Here is a 19,682-nt window from a genome sequence, read left to right as displayed (position 1 = left end):
CAGCTAACATCATCAATGCCAGCTAACAATATCAATACCAGCTAACATCATCAATACCAGCTAACATCATCAATACCAGCTAACATCATCAATACCAGCTAACATCATCAATACCAGCTAACATCATCACACGCCTCGCCAAAGAGAAGCAGTTCCAGCCATCACATTAGGGGGCGCGTTAATGAAATGTTTGATCAAATATAACGGGAAAATTTTTAAGTTGATAATTATGTATGGCCCGCGAATGATGTTACATAAATATCCAAATGGCCCTTGGCAGAAAAAAAGTTCCCCAACCCTGTTCTAGATGATCACAGTCATTGCACGGCTACTACCGGAGAGAGTTGAAAGTTCTATGGGCAATGTTGTTAGTCTATGAACAATTTCAGTCCGAGCAATTTTCTTGTGGTACGGCTCGATACAGAGCAACAGCTCCAATCTCACAGTCAGGTGATCAAGCCACAGACCTCCGCGTCAGCAGCAACAGTCGCGGAGTAGTGAATCATCATCATCATCGCTGTGATGTCTCTTCCTCCGTATGTGTATCGGGGCGCGTTGCCTCATTACGCGGTGTGTACGGTCTCTGGTCTGGATGACTACAGCTTGTCATTTTCCATTTGTGCATCAGCTATCATCCGCATCTGCTGCTGCATGATTTGTGCAGGGTGGTCCATGAGCAGCTTCGTGGAAGATCAAACCCCAGGGGATCTTCTGCGTTGGCTCTTTCACTATTTAAAGATAACTCATAACAATGGTAGAAAAACAAACCAAGAACCAATAATTATAGTTAACAAAAATTTATTGAACATTTGAATACAAATACTACTTCTGGCCACTTAGCCATTACCAAGAAAATGAGGTTACAGATATTTCATCATAAGCAATTAATACCAACACGATTGTATATTTGTTTTTACAATTAAGAACACGTAAAACAAACCTGTCAAATACTACCCAAGCTGGCCACTAGCATTTCAGTCAATTGCTGGGCAGCTGATATTCTCACAGTTGTACATCAACCGTTCAAGCAAACGTGGCCATTTTTCTATTTACAAACAACAAACATCATGGCGAGCCTCTGCAAGTTAACGATCGTCAATATCATTCTACCGCCAGCTATGACGATGGCCGCACTATGGTCGCGTCACGTTGGCCAAAAGAAAATGTACAGGAAGACGGGAAAACTCCCGCAAAGCGAATCTCTTGCAGGTAGGAGCTGCGGCGTTGTTACCGGAGGATCGGTGCTGCGGACGAGCCAAAACAAATACGAGCCCCAAATTAGAAGAGGGATGATGAGCCCGTTGCCGTGAGACGAAATCTTCGAGGGGCGAATTGCATCATAGGATGACGGAGCCGTAAACAGGCGAAACAAAAGTGGGGATATTAATTGCACACGCAATTGGGGCCAAAAAAATATACAACAAAAGATAACGTATGTAAAATGGTAAGTCTTCGAAAGTAAAGTCAATCACGACATTGCAGCATGCGTCCGTGGTTGTTTTTGTACATCCCCTTGTGTGTTTTTCCCCGGACATCACGTCTGTTTTTTTTCTCTACATCGAAAGTTTTCCAACTAAGGTTGAAAGCTTTTACGCACAATAACTCAGTCCATCCATCCACAAAAAGATTATCCAATATGAACCAAACTGTAGCATCAAGCCGTGTTGCTAATTTGCACCTGCCATACAGAAAACTGACTAAAATCGATCAAAACAGATTCCCAAAAGTTAGAGATAACCCAGAGCAAACAGGACTCTTTGATAATGTAGCACTCCACAAGAGGTTTTTGGGTTCTATCGCGTACATATGAATGCCGTTAAACCGCCACCACTCAACACAGCCAATTAGTAAGGGTTTGTCATGTAAACAAAACGTGACAATTCGTTACTAGAACAGCACACAGGTGTGTTGGGGAATAAACCCACAACATTTACAAATACTCTCCAACACACCGGTGCTGAACTAGTAACTAATTGGCACGTTATGTTTACGTGGCAAACCTTACTATTTGGCTGTGTCGGTGGTGGCGGGTTTAACGACATTTATATTTATACGATCTAACCCAAAAACCTCTCATGGATATTGATGGCGAAAGCCTATAACGTGTTAAACCAAATTACAGACACTCCTCGACGTACGAACATTCGACTTATGAACTTTCAGAGATATGAACATACCCGTCTGTATGTCCAGTTTCCTGTTCCGACCAAGAGTCGTAAGTTCAACCGCTGCGCAATAGATGTCAGTGGTGGCATCTACATCTGCAGAATGTGAAGGACCAGTGGTATCTACATCTACAGGACATGAAGAACCAGTGAAATCTCCATCTGCAGAACGTGAAGAACCAATGACATCTACATCTACAGAACATGAAGAACCAGCGGCGTCTACATCTACAAGATATTACACAACTTTTAAAGCCATTCCCCGTGTTTAGTGTACATGCTCTACAACACGTTTGGAATCGACACTAGTACACCTATGGAACTTAATTCGTTCATAAGTAGAGGAGTCCCTGTATACTAGTTTGTTTTCCTTCCAGGCAGCTACACATTGACTCCCATACTGTGAATTAAAAACTTCTGAAGACGGAACGCATGTTGGACAGTATTCCAATAGGCCATGCATCCGCACGGTTTTTCCTAACTCGCATGTTATTATACTCTTTGCCCATCTCATAAGAGTATGAAATAACAATGACGATGCCCTTTCAGTGGTTCGTCATTGTTCATTTAACGTGGGGCACGACAAAAACACATTTCATGATTTCATTCTTGCGTTCATAAAAGTAGTTATATACACTCTGCAGAATTGGAATAAGTTAAATTCCCGAATTCAGATTAATCTGTATGACATGATGCGCACATGTAGTTTGCGTACTGCTTTCTTTACCACTTGGTTTTCCTTCTCTCATGTGTGGTATCGTGTGTGTGTGTGAAGAATGCATGTTATAAAGCATTTGTTAGAGCCGAGGCAATATCCAGATCTGGGCGAAACTTCAATCCCGTATAGAGCGTCGCAGAAGTTTGAAGTCACTAGGACTGCTGCATAATATTGTGAAAGAGGTTAAAAGTCAATCGCCGTCACTGAATTTTTAAAAGTCGGTGTACGGTTCAGAAATCTGAGACACTTGGAACACAATTTTAGCTCAAAAGTGTGCAAAAAAACAAACACATGGGACAAAAAAAATGTACAATTGAAATGATAACGAGTCAATCACAATCTGTAGGAGTAGCTTCATGAAGACTTAAATCGTTCAAAACGACTCATTGATTTTACACGCTTTACTTTTATTCTTACACATTCAAATTGTTGACTTGGTCAAACCGGGCCAGAACTCGAAGAGACCAGGATAACAACAAAGATCCCCCGTGTCACCTTAACAGACTGTTGGGGTAAGTGCTGTCAGCACCTACAAAGGCTGGCACGGCACACGAGGGGGTCGGTGGCCAACACCACACCCGGCCACCTCCGTCTCCCGAGTGGCGATGTTTACACACCGCACCAGGTACTCATTTTGAGGCTGAGTCGATCAAGGGGAGGCCCAGGACCGGTTCACATAATCGTCGCTGGTGTTGGCCGTGAGCGGGAATCGAACCTGGGTCGCAGGGTTCGTAGCGCAGCGTGCTAACCGCTACACCACCGTTCCCCACACAACAACACAGACACACACACAGACGCACATACATGATTCCCTTCTGTGGATATCACTCCTGGTACTACATATTACGAGCTGCTAAAACTGCACCTACTTAATTTTTTGTCTAATTTCACATAAAGCTTGAGCTTTCGGCTGTAATATCAAGTTCAGCTATTTTACCTTTACGAACTATATTTGTAATTTCACGTCTCGCCATCTCACCTCGCGTATGAGGCTGCCTTCTACTTTAGCAATTTGCATAAACCATCGAATTCTGGTCATCATCTTTGCAGAAGCGGCAGCGGTGGCTTTTGGCTGACCGTCAAACAAAGACTGTCATTACCGCATCGCGCGGCGGTTTCCGATGCGCCTCTTCGGCCGTCCGGAATGCTCATTTCTTTCGCACTGCCTGCTGATGTTGTGTTTAGTTTGCTGTCCTTCCCCCCGCACTTCCGAATAGCGCGGTTGGCTACGTACGGTGCGAAAGAAGTTCAACGTACACACATGCAATTTATTTAATCTACAGCTACAGTTCGGGGAGTAATTGCATAGTTAAGACCTTTAGATAATACTGATGTTACACTTTGTTATAATTTACCATTAGCCATATTAATCACTATAGTATTATTGCCTGTGGAATTCTGTGTTATGTTCCTTATCCGATTATCAGTATAGGTGAAAAAATAATGACAACCTGCGCTTGGCAGTAAAGACGCATGCTATTGCCTAAGATAACTTACAAATATCCTACAAAAATCAATGGAAGATAATAATTTACATTTATTTGTAAGGCGCCTTCCACTAACGTTTCAAGGCACCTTGTAAGAACAAGGATAAGGAAAGGCCAAGAGAGACAGAGAAGCTAAATAGAATAAATGGACTGACGAGGATATGGTTTTTAAGACGAGACTTAAAAGCATCCACAACATTGTCGGATAAACGAATTTCCAGCGGAAGAGGAATTCCACAAACGAGGCACAGACACGGCAAGAGAGACATGACCAGCGATGTTGCTGTCCAGTGCAGCCAAATCGAATAACGCGTCTGTCGGAATGTGTTAACCTTCGTGGTCTGATATCTGAATTTGGAAGTACGAAATAAGGGTAAGCAGAGGATGGTAAAACGAGGAATTCCAATATCGGGACAGCTGGGTTAACGTATGGAAGGCAAAAAGAAAATACTTAAAAAGATTAAATAGTTACCCTTTGAAACCCGGGAGGCAACAGGAGTAACTCAATTGACCATACACTTGGACGCTCGCAGAAAACAAGAATAATGCCATTCGTGGAAATGATAAGCTCATGAACAATACTTCATAGCAAAGCTTCAAACGTGTTGCGGGCAGCCTGGGTACACGTAATGAGTCGTTTGCATCTTGAAGTGGTGCAAGAGGAGCAATAGCCAACGTGGCCTTGCTTCACGGCGCGTGGTCGCCAATCCGCACCGTCCGGACATCGACGTCGGTTTTCGATGGACGTCCGTGAAACGTCCGTGAAACGTCCGTGAAACGTTCGTGAACGTCCGTGAAACGTTCGTGAACGTCCGTGAAACGTTCGTGAACGTTCGCACGCGCCGCACGCACACGCCGCCCTGGGAACGAAAGGCAGTCGCGCATTCGAGGGCGTGAGAGAGATGGGGAGAGAGGAAAAAAAAAATGTCATCTCAAGTTATTTCCCAAAAACACGAGCCGGTCCACTTCATCCACCGCAATCTGCGCCCTCCGCGCCGTCACGATGTCCCCGGCCGCGGTGAAAACCCACTCGCTGGGAACGCACGTGCCCGGCACCCCGAGGTAGTGCTTGGCCGCGAGAGCCAGCTGTGGGAATTTGAACTCGTGCCCGGCCCACCAATCCAGCGGGTCCTCGTCCAACGCTATGGGCTCCTCCTGCTCGTACAGCTCCATTTCGGCGAGCACTGCATCGCGCAGGCCGTTGGCGGCGGTTCCCGAGCATCGAACGTCGCCCGCCCGGCCTTCTGCCCCGCCCCGCTTCTTCTCCTCCGCGGGCCCCGCGGGACTCTCGTCGGAAGTCGGGCCGCCGCCGGCGCGGTCCCCCACGCCCCACTTCGTTCGGCCGTCGGGCCGGAGCGCCTCGTGCAGCCCGACGGTCTTCCGGACGAGGGAGCGGCGGCAGAGGAGCCGCGTCGCGTCGTCCAGGTGGCTTTTGAAGCGCGCGTCGAGCACCGTGCTCTCCTTGAGGAAGTCCTCCACCTCCGAGGCGGCGTGGCGCCTCTCCACGCCGCCCCGCACCGCCTTCTTGACGTCTCTCACCAGCTCGCTGTCGCCCCGCTCGGGCGCCATCGCCTCCACGACGCGCCGCGTGTACGGGTAGATGGTCGACACGGTGGGCCCCTTCTCCTCGCAGAGGGCGCGGGTGACCCACATGACGGGCTCGAGGGCCGCGCACACGTCCTCCGCGTCGGCCAGCGTCTCGTCCGCGAGCGGCGGCAGCTCGCGAAAGAGGTCCCGGAGGACCTCCTCGGACAGGACGCTCGCGACGATGGCCGGGTACTGCTCGACGTAGCACTCGAGCATCTCGTAGGCGCTGCTCCACCTGCCCGGCGCGTCGACCGCGAGCTCGCGGACCGGCAGGCCGAGCGCCTGCTGCCTGCCGTTCAGGACGAGCGTCGCCGCGACGCTCCGGCGGAAAAATCCAACGGTGCGGCGGACCTCGGCCAGGAGGCGGGCCAGCGCCGGCACCTGCAGGCCCCTCTGCGCGGCGCGGTTCAGCGCGTGCGCGAAGCACCCGATGCGGGGCCTCAGCGCCGACTCCCGGGAAGCCCCGGCCGCGGCGGCGGTCCCGGCGCCGACGCCGTCCGTCACCAGCGGGATGTAGCCGTGCGGCCGGTGCAGGTTCCACTCGGCGGCCGTGGCGGCGAGGACGTCGGCGACGCGCGCGGCCCCCTCTTGCGCCGCCGCCGCCGGCACCGCCGCCGCCGCCGCCCCGTCGAGCGGCCGCGTGCGCAGCACGAAGCGCTCCAGCTTCCAGCCGGCGGTGACGAAGTGCGCCGCGACGGTGACGCGCCGCTCCGCCGCGCCGGAGGTCCACACCTCGGAGGTGAGCGCGACGGAGGCGGCCCCCTCGAGCTCTTCGTTGACGGCGGAGGCCACTTTGGCGTACAGGTCGGGGATGACCCGGTCGCTGAAGTGCAGCCTCGAGGGCAGCTGGTACCTGCGGGGGGGGCCAAGAGCGAAGGGGCCGTTGTTAATCTTTTGCACGAGCCCGGTGCCGCTAACCACCGCGCCGGGGAATTTAAACCACCGTCGCCGCATCATCGTCGCGGCGCTTTCGGGTGCGCTGCCTCTGCGGCCGTCTGGAACGCTCTCTTTCCTCCGACATTGGGAAGCCACTGGAGCTGTGCGTTTTAAATCATCATCATCATCATCTAGGTTTAGAACTGCTTTCTATGTTTAGTTTGTTGTCCTTTCCCCCCCAACACCTCCGATTAGCGCCGTTGGCTACGTACGGTGCGAAAGAACTTCAACATATGTACATACAAGCTGGAAACCCAGCAGTATTTGCTTAACCGGCCTGGATCGCTGATTAGACCCTGAAAGTTTGAACCATTTTAGAGTTTGCCTGCCGAAACGAAAGCTGCCGGACCATTGGTCACAGCAAAGCCCATGGGCTGATGGATTACATTTATTTTACTCTGATGATAATGCGGAAATCACTCGGGGAGGGGTATTTATTGAACTTGTATGAAGATCGTTTGGCTGTTGCCTACCATCATAAATGATCATTCCCGTTCCGATCCACGTACGTGTACGTCATCAGTTTTTAGAACGGGTCTGTTCCGATGACGTACGGTACCTCAACCGAATTGATTTCCAAACGAAATCTGAAGTGAGAGGCCATGCGGGGGAGCGGAGCGCGGCACGTTTTTTTTTGGCGCCCGGCTATCGTAGAGTGGCGTGGCGGTCGTGCCGCTTTGGTTCTCTGCGGTGAGCACCGACGTCTTCATAAAAACCATGCTGCTGCTATGCCTCTCGTTTCCAGATTCAGAGGTGAACGAGACACTGACAATGACACCCTGCAACTTGCCAGACATCTCGCAACACGGAAGAGTTAATTTCAAACTTCTTCTTCTTCTTCCTCCATACGGATTAATAGCGGCGCATTGAAGGTATCATTTTAGATGTTGTTACCCACTCAATTGTCTGTTCAGAAGCAGAGTGGACCTCATCCGTTCCTCCACTGACGGAGTGAAGACGACAGCAGAGGCAGAGCTTTTACGATGGCGGCCGATGGTTCGGGATTCGCAGGCCGCCGAATCTATCATGGCGCCATTCGTGGCATCGAGCGGCCGCGTCGGCTGCCCCCCCGATCCGGTCGATGAGCCGACCGTTGGCGGCATGGAAGGTTTGAAACTGGGGAGGCCCGACGGTGGGGGTCGCTGTCTGAGAGGCGTTTCCTTTTTATTTTTTACGCCGGCCGCAGTCCAGACTCCCGCTTCCGTCTCCCGCAAATGTAACACGCGGGGTAACAGACGCGACGGTGTGGGGGGGGGGTGGGGTTCCGCGCACGTTCACTTACTTCGGTTCGAGGAACTGGATCAGGTCCTGGAAGCCGGCATTGTCCACGACGCGAGGCCTCATCTCGAGCGCGACGAAGCGCCCCACCTTCTCGGTGAGCTCCTGCTCCCTCCTCGCCGCCAACCTCTGCCGCTTGAAGACGGCCGGAACGCCGGGCGGCTGGTCGTGCTCGGGCCTCGCGCCGGGCACATTGCCCGCGGGAGCGCCGCCGACGCCACCGTCGTAGCCGCCAGCGCCGCCCGAGCCGAAGACGTCCGGGTGCCAGCGCTGCAGGTGCTTCCTCATGTTGGTCGTGTTGTAGTACTTGATCCGCACGTCGCACACGCGGCAGACGGTCACCGTGCGGTCGACGGCGCCCGACTCGGACAGCGGGAAGCCGAAGTGCTCCCAGACGTCCGCCGTGCAGTGCGCCGGGGGCGGCGACAGCATGGCGTGGGCGCTGGTGGCGACGGGCGGCTCGTCGTCCCACTCCGTCGTCGTCACTTGAAAGACAGACAGAGACAGGCAGAGACAAACAGACAGAGACGGAACATGCGTCATCGTTCCACTCCACTACGGGTTTATACATGAAATCGATTTAAATATCAATATAATAATTATGATCAGTCGCATGAACTGAAAATAATAATCCAATGCACCACGAGCATAAGAACTGACTCGCGAACCCGTCCATTCGAAAGTTAGAAAAGATCTTCTGTCGTACATGGCAGCTGACGTAGATGGCAGAGGAAACGACTACAATGTCATCACATTCACGTGGTCAAGCCCAGACAACGTAAACAGGAGCAGCAGCAGCGGAGGAGTGCATCATCATCATCATCATCGTCGCTGTGACGACGCCTCCTCCGTGGCTGTGGATCAGGGCACTGCATCGTTATTTGGTAACATCCTGGGAAAGGATTCGAACCGCTCACCGGCGTCTTCCATCGTCTCTCCGTGCTCCCGTTTGACGACGTCCAGGGACCCCTCGGACACTCCACCCCGCTGCCGTCCTCCGTTATCGCCGCCCCCGCCAAACGCAATCTCGGAGCCCGGACGCGGCCTCGTCTCTGCCGCCGCGGCTCCGTCGAAGTCTCCGCCGTACCCTCCTCCGCCGTGCTCCTTCCCGCCGCATCGATCGCCGGGCGCTTTGCCGGCGTCGGCGACCTCCTGCGCGCCCCCCCACCTCCTCGCCGACAACTTGAGCAGCTTGCAGATCGCGGGCACGCCGCCCGACCGGCCGTGCCGCGGCCTCGAGCCGGCGAAGGCGGCCGGCACCGCGCCCGCCTCGAAACCGCCCCCTGCACCGGCGCCGCCACCGCCCGAGCGGAAGACGTCCGGGTGCCAGCGCTGCAGGTGCTTCCTCATGTTGGTCGTGTTGTACTTGATCCTCACCCCGCACACGCGGCAGATTGTCATGGATCGGTCGACGGCGCCCGACTCGGACAGCGGGAAGCCGAAGTGCTCCCAGACGTCCGCCGTGCAGTGCGCCGGGGGAGGCGAGAGCATGGCGTGGGCGCTGGTGGAGACGGCCGGCTCGTCGTCCCACTCCAACGTCGTCACTGGAGGATCACAGGGAGACAGAGACAGAACATGGCTCATCGTCCCTCTCCACTGTGACTTCGAGATCGAAATGCACACGGCCCAGGGGAGGGGGTCAGTTTGTTGGTTACAGATATTTTGTAATGGGCAATGTTGAGTCTATGGTGCAGTGTTGAGTCTGTGGTGCAGTGTTGAGTCTATGGTGCAGTGTTGAGTCTATGGTGCAGTGTTGAGTCTATGGTGCAGTGTTGAGTCTATGGTGCAGTGTTGAGTCTATGGTGCAGTGTTGAGTCTATGGCGCAGTGCTGAGTCTATGGCGCAGTGCTGAGTCTATGGTGCAGTGCTGAGTCTATGGTGCAGTGTTGAGTCTATGGTGCAGTGTTGAGTCTATGGTGCAGTGTTGAGTCTATGGTGCAGTGTTGAGTCTATGGTGCAGTGTTGAGTCTATGGTGCAGTGTTGAGTCTATGGTGCAGTGTTGAGTCTATGGTGCAGTGTTGAGTCTATGGTGCAGTGTTGAGTCTATGGTGCAGTGTTGAGTCTATGGTGCCATGTTGAGTCTATGGTGCAGTGTTGAGTCTATGGTGCAGTGTTGAGTCTATGGTTCAGTGTTGAGTCTATGGTGCCGTGTTGAGTCTATGGTGCCGTGTTGAGTCTATGGTGCCGTGTTGAGTCTATGGTGCAGTGTTGAGTCTATGGTGCAGTGTTGAGTCTATGGTGCAGTGCTGAGTCTATGGTGCAGTGCTGAGTCTATGGTGCAGTGCTGAGTCTATGGTGCAGTGTTGAGTCTATGGTGCAGCGTTGAGTCTATGTGCAGTGTTGAGTCTATGATACAGTGTTGAGTCTATGGGCAGTGCTGCTCAATGGAAAGGGAGTTCAAAATCATATTTATTTATACTGGAGAAATCCAATGATGCACAGTAAGGGAAACAAATAAACAATAGGAGTGCAAATTATACGAAAAGTAAGCAAATCACGAAAATATAACTACGTTTATTTTTATCAGGTAAAGCCCACTGAGCTATTAGCTTATTTTTCAGAAGTGACCTGGCCACAAATGATAGCCAAATGAAGTACCTTATGATGTGGAAATTTATAGCAGCAGCCAAATACTGTAAACACGTGACGTTGATTCTAAATGTGGAGGGAAAAACCGGAGGACCCGGAAGAAAATCCACGTGAACATGGGGGGAGAGGGACACTGCAGACTCCAAACATACAGCAGGAATTGTCAGGGATGGGATCGATCCCACAACCTCCTGCACACCAGGCGAGGTCGTTAACATCTCATAGCCACCGTGGCGTGCCCCCCGATAGAGTCCGGCCAGAACGGAATGAGAGCCACTCACCAGCGTCTTCAGCTTCCCCGTGCTCCTGTTTGACGGTGGCGAGGGACCCCTTGGGGGTGAGTAGAGCTTCGCACGCCGCTCCCTCCTGCCCTCCGTTGCTGCTGCTGAACGCGGCGACGTTACAGCTCTGCCGCGGCCTCCTCTCCGCCGTTGCCTCGGCTCCATGGAACGCGACGACGCTGCCGCCGCCGCTGCCGTCAAAGTCTCCGTCGCGAGCGCCCGGCGCGTCGGTCCGCGGGCCTCCGTCCGTCCCCAATCGTTTCCCGGCCGCCGGACCGGCGTTTGCAATCAGCGCGTAGCGCATCGTGTCCTGTCCGCGGCTCGCGCCGGCCTCGTTGGCGAACTCTCCTTCTCCCTTCGCCGAAAACTTGACCCGCTTGAAGATCAGCGGGATGCCGGCGCCCGCAACTGCGCCGGCCTCGCCGCCGCCGCCGCCGCCGCTTGCGCAGTTGTAGCTCACGCCGGTGCCGAAGACGTCGGAGTGCCGCCGCTGCAGGTGCTTCCTCATGTTGGTCGTGTTGTAGTACTTGATCCTCACCCCGCACACGCGGCAGACGGTCACCGTGCGGTCGACGGCGCCCGACTCGGACAGGGGGAAGCCGAAGTGCTCCCAGACGTCCGCCGTGCAGTGTGCCGGGGGAGGTGAGAGCATGGTGTGGACGCTCGTGGAGACGGCCGGCTCGTCGTCCCACTCCAACGTCGTCACTTCAGGATCTAAATGTGGAGGGAAAAAACCGGAGGACCCGGGGAAAAATCCACGCGACCACCATAGGGAGAGGCGTCAGGGTCGGGATCGAACCCACGACCTCCTGCATATCTGGCGAGGTAGTTAACATCTCCTAGCCACCGTGGCGCCCTGGAAAAAATTGCCAAGATCAAGCTCTCCATGCCTGCAAGGATCACGAGGACGTCGGCGGCGTACAATTTCGATATTGTTTAGCATTTTAGCCGCCCGGCGCTCCATTCATTGCCGTGAACGTCGCTCCTCCGTCCTCCGTTGTTGTTGGAGGACGACTGCCTCCAACTGCCCAGGAGCAGCGTCCTTCACGAGCCTCCTCCACAGAGGCCGATATTGACACCGCTGGTACCGGTCATCGGCAAGTCCACTCGGTTCCACATCCTCCTGTGCCACATCACTCCATCTCTTCTCTAGCCCGTGCCGTGCCTGTTTAGCCCCCTCGATCCAGCCAAACAAAAGTTGTTTAGGCATGCGGTGGCTTGGCATGTGGGCTACATGACCCAGCCCACGCAGCCTTGCCTGCTGGAGGAACTCACTGATAGTTAATCCCAGGATGGAGGAAGGCGGGCATGACCGTGGCAGAGAAGACCCAAAGCTTCGTATGGAGTGACAGACTAGGTAGCTTCCACACAGCATTACGCAGCCAATGAAAAGATAATGCCGCCCGACTAATTTGGAGTGAGTCCTCTGCTGTCAAATCGGAACTGGTCATAATCACAGCACCCAGGTATGGGAAACTCTCTACTCATTCTACAACTGTTCCATCATCAATAGGGAGCTGAGGGGGCAGAGTGTTTGATGGCACAAAATACCCAGGCAGGTGCTTAGTTTTGGTGGGGATGATGGTTAGACCCCACCTCTTAGTGGCACACTCCAGATTCAGCAGCAGCGCCTCGAACTCCTCCTCTGAGTGAGCAGCAATCACCAGATCATCAGCATACATAACCAGGTCAATAAAACAGAGATGTAGGTCTTGTTGGAATTTCCTGCACCTCTGCTGTAGTAGGGGTACAAAGAATATGGCATCCGTGCAGGACCGCCCTGGTCTGAAACCACATTGGGGCTCCGCAAGCCTCTCCTCAGGGTGCCTGGTAAGGCGATGTTGAATAATCATTGCTAGGACCTTTCCCGGCACACTGAGGAGTGAGATGCCCCTGTAGTTGTTACAGTCTGTGCGGTCCCCCCTTCTTAAAGAGGGGGACCACCAGGGCATCCTTCCAATCTTGCGGAACCCATACCGGGTCCAGACAGTTGTGACAATGTCACGTAGGGCAGTCTGCACACAGATCACAGATGCCACCCTCCCTCAGCATTTCGCTTGGGAGATCGTCTGTGCCCGGCACTTTTCCTGGTCTCAGACTCTGGATTTCCCCTCCTACTTCTCCGCAGGTGGCACCTCAGCCAACCACTCAGAAGGGGTGGCTCAATCTGTCAAGATTTGAGGTACAGCAACCCTAGCAGGGTCGTCCCCATAATAAAGGTTTTTGGGTTAGATCGCGTTATTTATAAATGTGTCGTAACCCTCCACCACCCGACACGGCCAATCAGCAAAAAAAGTGTCACGTTGACAAAAGACAATTAGTTCACTACTTTAGCCCACCGGTGTGTTGAAGAGTGAATCCACAACATTTACAGTTTGAATACGACGTTTCGCTGGTAATTACATCCAGCATCATCGGGCAATTCGCCAGAATGGTGAAGCCTTCACTTGCTCTCGGTCTTAAATAGAGCAGCAGGGTGACGTAATCATTTAACTCATTTCAGGTGCAGTGATTTGAGGCGGAGGGGGGGGTATTGTAATTGTATAATCGATTGGTAATCAGTCAATGGTTATGATCAGTAATTAGTTGTAGATCAGTAAGTAGTTGTAATGTGTGTTATTGTGATTATATGCTACATTAGTAATCCGTTAATTAATATGTGTTTCCCCTATAAGGAATTGTAATATGCATTATTTAATAATACACTTCCAAGCCGCACTAAGCCTATAGCTATCAGAACGATTAAAGTTATTTCTGTTTCTCTCAATTTCAATGGATTCTCTAATTAGTCTTTGCCAGTAATAATTAGTTTTACACAACACTTCAACGTTATCAAAATCAATTTGGTGTCCTTGTTGACAAGCATGTTCTGCCACTGCCGACAGTTGTGCTTGAGATAATTTAATATTTCTTTGGTGTTCTTTTAGTCTTATGCTGATGTTACGTCCTGTCTGTCCAATATAGCATCTGCCAAATAAACAATTAATCCGATATACACCTGTTGATAATTTAGGTAATTCGTCTTTAGTGCAATATACTAGTTTTTGAATTTTGTGTATTGTACCAAATGTTACTGTAATGTTTTGCTTTTGCAAAACACGGGCTAATTTGTCAGTTACTCCTGAGATATATGGAATTTTAATTGTTTTAAGAATCTGATCGCTTTCAGCAGTGTTGCTTTGCGATCGTGATTTGGCATTCAGTGCTCTGTTCATTTGAGTATTATTGTAGCCATTCTGTCGTAATGCTTCTTTAACGTGTTTGAAATGGAGGTGAATAACACACTCCCGTTCCTAGATATTTTGCTTGGACATGGCATAAACAGTAAAATAACACACAGCGTTTACAGAAAGAAAACGCACACTGATGCCTATCTGAATGCAGATTCACATCATCATCCAGCTCAGAAATCCTCTCTTATCAAGACGCTCATACATCGGGCTAAAACAGTGTCAGATGGTGAAAGTCTAGTGAGAGAGATCAAACACGTTAAAGAAGCATTACGACAGAATGGCTACAATAATACTCAAATTAACAGAGCACTGAATGCCAAATCACGATCGCAAAGCAGTGTTGCTTGAATCGCAGGCACATCTTTCAGATGACAAGCCAATGGTCAGTGGGCAGATCAGCTGCACGGTAGGTCCTTGTGTCAAGGACATGGGCCCGCATTCACTGGTCCGTAATTATATAGTCCGGCAGATGTCCTTGCTTGGACCCGGCGTGCAGCCATGATGTGTGGATACGTTGATGCCGGAACAGCGTGTTGTTAATTACAAGCCCATGGGCTGCACACTCTAGCAGCATCCTTTTACCGTTGTTATTGAGCTGATCTGGCCCATGCCTTTCTATCACTCCAACACAACATACATACACAGACAGCCAGAGACACCCACAGATTAGCACAGTTGACTACGTACGGTGCGAAAAAAGTTCAATACACAAATACAGAGACCCACAGACACCCAAACCCACGGAGACTCACAGATTAGCGCGGCTGGCTACATACGGTGCGAAAGAAGTTCAACACACATACATACACCGCGACCCACAGACACTCAGACCCATGGACATCCAGAGACCCACAGAGCGTTACAGATTAGCACGGTTGGCTACATGTGGTGCGAAAGACGTTCAACACGCATACATTTTGCTAGTCTCACGATGTTAATCTCTTTCATGACGTTTGGCGATTGGACGGAATTAAAATTTCTTATGTAAGAGGGCCAGTCTCCCCTCTAGCTCCAGTTGGCATTTTCCGAACACTTTTAATCGCTCGTGATGACCTAGGTTATAAGAGTTTAACACGTAAGAATGAAACAGGAGGATTTCTCCACAAATCTGGCTGTAGCATGATGAAGCTAGTTGTAATTACTGGCGAAACGTCGTACTCAGATTGTAAAAATTGTGGCTTTGCTCTCGAATTGGCATGTTCTGTGTCCGTTACATGGAAACCATCGGGGCTGAAGATCGCAGCAGCAAATACGAGTGTGGCAGTCGCTACACTCGGCCTGTTTATATACGTTCGGAGAAATAAAGCCCCGAAACTCACCTCACGTACCCCCTGGGGAATTTCCACGTAACCCCAGGGGGCCCGCGTAACCCCCGCTGGAGGAACACCGGTCTACAGCGTCCGGCCAGAACGGAATGAGAGCCACTCACCGGCGTCTTCAGCTTCCCCGTGCTCCTGTTTGACGGTGGCGAGGGATCCCTTGGGGGTGAGTAGAGCTTCGCACGCCGCTCCCTCCTGCCCTCCGTTGCGGCTGCTGAACGCGGCGACGTTACAGCTCTGCCGCGGCCTCCTCTCGGCCGTTGCCTCGGCTCCGTGGAACGCGACGACGCTGCCGCCGCCGCTGCCGTCAAAGTCTCCGTCGCGAGCGCCCGGCGCGTCGGTCCGCGGGCCTCCGTCCGTCCCCAATCGTTTCCCGGCCGCCGGACCGGCGTTTGCAATCAGCGCGTAGCGCATCGTGTCCTGTCCGCGGCTCGCGCCGGCCTCGTTGGCGAACTCTCCTTCTCCCTTCGCCGAAAACTTGACCCGCTTGAAGATCAGCGGGATGCCGGCGCCCGCAACTGCGCCGGCCTCGCCGCCGCCGCCGCCGCTTGCGCAGTTGTAGCTCACGCCGGTGCCGAAGACGTCGGAGTGCCGCCGCTGCAGGTGCTTCCTCATGTTGGTCGTGTTGTAGTACTTGATCCTCACCCCGCACACGCGGCAGATGGTCACCGTGCGGTCGACGGCGCCCGACTCGGACAGCGGGAAGCCGAAGTGCTCCCAGACGTCCGCCGTGCAGTGCGCCGGGGGAGGCGAGAGCATGGCGTGGACGCTCGTGGAGACGGCCGGCTCGTCGTCCCACTCCAACGTCGCCACTTGAAAGACAGAGACAAACAGACACAGAGAGACAGACGGGGACAGGGAACACGGCCCGGGGGAGGTGGGGGGGGAGGGTCAGTTTGTTGGTGAAAAACATTTTCCCAACTTCTACCCAGAATTCTTTGCACTTGGTTTGAATTCGTTCGACGTGCGGCCAGACATTGTGTAGTGGACTGTGGTGTGTACTGTGTGTATGACTTGGCAGACAGCTGTCTTGCACACAGAAACACACACACACAGAGGTACATACGGAGATACACACAGAGATGCAACATTGTGTAGTGGACTGTGGTGTGTACTGTGTGCACCACTCGACAGGCAGCTGTCTTGCACACAGGGATACACATACGCACACACACAGGTGCATATAGAGATACACACAGAGATGCAACATTGTGTGTGTACTGTGTGCGCTATTCAGCAGGCAGCTGTCTCACACACAGAGATACAAAGACGCCCTGTATAGCCTTAACAGACTGTAGGAGCAAATGCTGTTAGCGAATAGCACCTATGATGGTCGAGAGTGTGGCATACGATGGGGTGGGTGACGCCTGCTGCTGTATATTTGGAGTTTGCGTGTCTCTCTCCCCGTGGTCGCGTGGATTTTTCTCCGGGTCCTCCAGTTTTTCCCTCCACATTTGAGTCAATGTCACGTGTTTAGAGTATTTGGATGCTGCTGCTACAAATTTCCACACAGTGGGCCACTTTGTTGAGCTGCCATTATTTGTGATGTCCAGGTGGCTTCTGAAGAAGAGCTACGTAGCAGCTCACTGGGGCCTTACCTGGTAAAATAAAAATAGCTTAATTTAGATTCAACATGCAGAGTATTTGGCTGCTTACTATAAATGTCCACGTGATGGTGATGACAAACCACTTCGTTGAGCTGCTGCCATTTTTGATAGCCAGGTCGGTCGCTTCACGTAACAAAAATAAAGTCAAATAGTTTTCAATCGTTCTTTGAGACAATAAGAACCACTCACCGGCGTCGTCGTCGTCTTCTTCTTCTTCTTCTTCGGCCTCCCCTCGTCGCCGTTTGACCGAGCCGGTGGACTCCTCGGACGCCCGGCTCTCCGGCCCTCCGTTATCGGCGCTCTCGAACGCAACCTCAAAACTCCGCCGCCGCTCCCGCCGCCGCCGCCGCCTCCTCCCGTCGGCCGTCGCGGCGGCCCCGTCCAACGCCGGCGCGGGAACCGGCGGGCTCCCATCGCCCGCCGCATCCCCGGGGTTCGCGACCGGCGTGTGCCGCGCCGCGCCCGGCGGCCCCGCGCCCTCGTGCGTCCCGGCGTGCGCCTTCAAGAGGCCGAGGGTCGCGAAGGCCCCCTTGCGGTCGTCGCGCCGCCACGGCCAGTCGGCGGCGTCCCTCTTCGGCCTCGGCCGCTGCCGCCGTGCCGCCGCCGCCGCGTCCGCCGCGGCCTCCGCGACCGCCGGCCGCCCCTCGCCGCCGTCGGGCGCCCCGGGGCGCGCCTCGGTCTCCGAGAGCGCCGCCCCTTCCGCGGCGTGCAGGTCCTGGTGCTCCTTGAGGGTGTCGGGGTCGCCGAAGCCCAGCCAGCAGATGCCGCAGATGAACCTGTCGTCGGCCCCTTCGCGCTCCGCTCGCTCGCTCTTGACCGTGGCCCGCGGGCGCGCCCTGGGGGACGACCGCGTCCGGGGGTCGCCGCCTTCCCCCCGCCTCCTGTCGTCTCCTCGCGGCCATCGGCCGTCGCGGCGGTCGACGCGACGATCGTGGTTTTGCTCGCGGAGGCCCTGGCCGGAATTCTGGGATCGCGACGCGGCAGGGAGTCGCTCGCGCGAGCCGGTGGGGTGCAACGCCAATTCCGCCAGGGCCACCTTGTTACCTGGAGGTGAAGCGGTTTAAACAAACACCGATCTGTTTAGCGCAGGGTTCTTAAAACACCGGTGTGTTGTACCGGCACCGAATTGGCCACGTTTTGTTTACGCGACAAGCCTTTACTAATTGGCTGCGTCGGGTGGTTTCGGGTTCAACGCCACATTTATATTCACGCGATCTAACCCGAACTAAACGCCTACTGTGGATAACATTGGTCGAGACAGCCCTACTGTGCGTCAAGCTGTCCATTCATAACTCACAAAGCAGCGCAATCACCCTGCGCTAGAGAACAGCCCCCTTGGGCAGGGGTCCGTCACAGTGCCACCAACGTGGCGGTCCTTCCACCCGCCGCGACGGGCACAACTCTTCCGCGACGCAGTAAAAAAAAAAAACCAGCGGTTCTAAGGAAACGAGTCTCCAATCGAGAGGATTCTGGAAAAAAGAGTCGCGCAAAACGGCCGCAACTCACCGCCGCTGTCGCCACCGTCCTCCGTCGGCAAGCGAGCGCGGGCTGCCGGCTCCTGGGGGTCGGCGTGTCCATCCGAGTCGCACGTCCCGACGGAAGGGCTGCTTTCTCCGTCTGGGGAGGCAAGTGATGAAGACCACGCGCGTCTGCTACAATAGCAGATTTCTGTCTTCTATTGTCCTTGCCCACACCTCGGATTAGCGCGGTTGGCTATGTACGGTGCGAAAGTTCAACACGCATCGACTACGCTTAACACTACAATACGCACGACACAATACCCTACACTACAGTACACGGCACCACGATACTCCATAGAAAACCAATTTCTTTAGAACTATACTCTTTGGTTTTTTTGGTAAAGTCACGTAGGTAAAATAAAATAAATGAAAACAACTCAATTAAATCACGACGTTTCGGAGACAACACAAGCTTCCGTCTTCAGGTGGAACAGACACAGCAAAATTAGCTGTATTAGAACTGCTTGTTGTTATTGTGTTTAGTTTGTTGTCCTTACCCCACACCTCCGATTACCGCGGTTGGCTACGTACGGTGCCACAGACGTTCAATGTAAACACATACCACAATTTCAACAACATCGTCACATTCGAATACATCTCCGTGACCGATAAGGACCCATAGAAGTAGAGGACAACTGATTTTCTGCCCCACTGGAATCTGCTGCCCAAAACACCACAGTGGCTAGGAGATGTTAACTACTTCGCCTGGTATGCAGGAGGTCGTGGGTTCGATCCCGACCCTGACGATGCCTGCTGCTGTATATTTGGAGTTTGCGTCTCTCTCATAATCAGTGGCTTGGAGATGTTAACCACCTCGCCTGGCATACGGGAGGTCGTGGGTTCGAACTGAACCCCCTTGCGGTGTCTCTATCTCTCTCTCCCTGCGGTCGCTGGGATTTTTCTCCGGGTCCTCCGGTTTTTCCCTCCACATTCAGAATCAACGTCATGCGTTTACAGTATT

The 19,682-nt window shown here is 53.1% G+C and overlaps 1 protein-coding gene across 3 annotated transcripts in view; it reads right to left on the bottom strand.

The window, feature by feature from the left end:
* Positions 1–781: 781 nt before the first annotated feature.
* Positions 782–19,682, bottom strand: part of LOC116956688 (uncharacterized) — a 26,240-nt gene continuing 7,339 nt past the window's right edge. For 2 of the 3 annotated variants that reach the window (XM_076054625.1, XM_076054626.1), the window contains exons 3-9: positions 18,708–18,818; positions 17,391–18,245; positions 15,705–16,406; positions 11,043–11,756; positions 9,089–9,715; positions 8,176–8,656; positions 782–6,810 (exon numbers count right to left, since the gene is read on the bottom strand). In XM_076054625.1, the coding sequence (XP_075910740.1) occupies positions 5,298–6,810; positions 8,176–8,656; positions 9,089–9,715; positions 11,043–11,756; positions 15,705–16,406; positions 17,391–18,245; positions 18,708–18,818 (5,003 nt within the window). In that variant the 3' untranslated portion in view covers positions 782–5,297. The remainder of the gene's footprint in view (positions 6,811–8,175; positions 8,657–9,088; positions 9,716–11,042; positions 11,757–15,704; positions 16,407–17,390; positions 18,246–18,707; positions 18,819–19,682) is intronic. The other variant, XM_076054627.1, reaches the window with a different exon arrangement.

This window comes from Petromyzon marinus, chromosome 66 (assembly GCF_048934315.1).
Source record: "Petromyzon marinus isolate PM22_M1 ecotype Great Lakes invasive population chromosome 66, UKy_Petmar_22M1.pri1.0, whole genome shotgun sequence".
Lineage (NCBI taxonomy): Eukaryota > Metazoa > Chordata > Hyperoartia > Petromyzontiformes > Petromyzontidae > Petromyzon > Petromyzon marinus.
The sequence above is the reverse complement of the archived record's forward strand: the minus strand, read 5'-3'. Positions and strand labels throughout refer to the sequence as shown.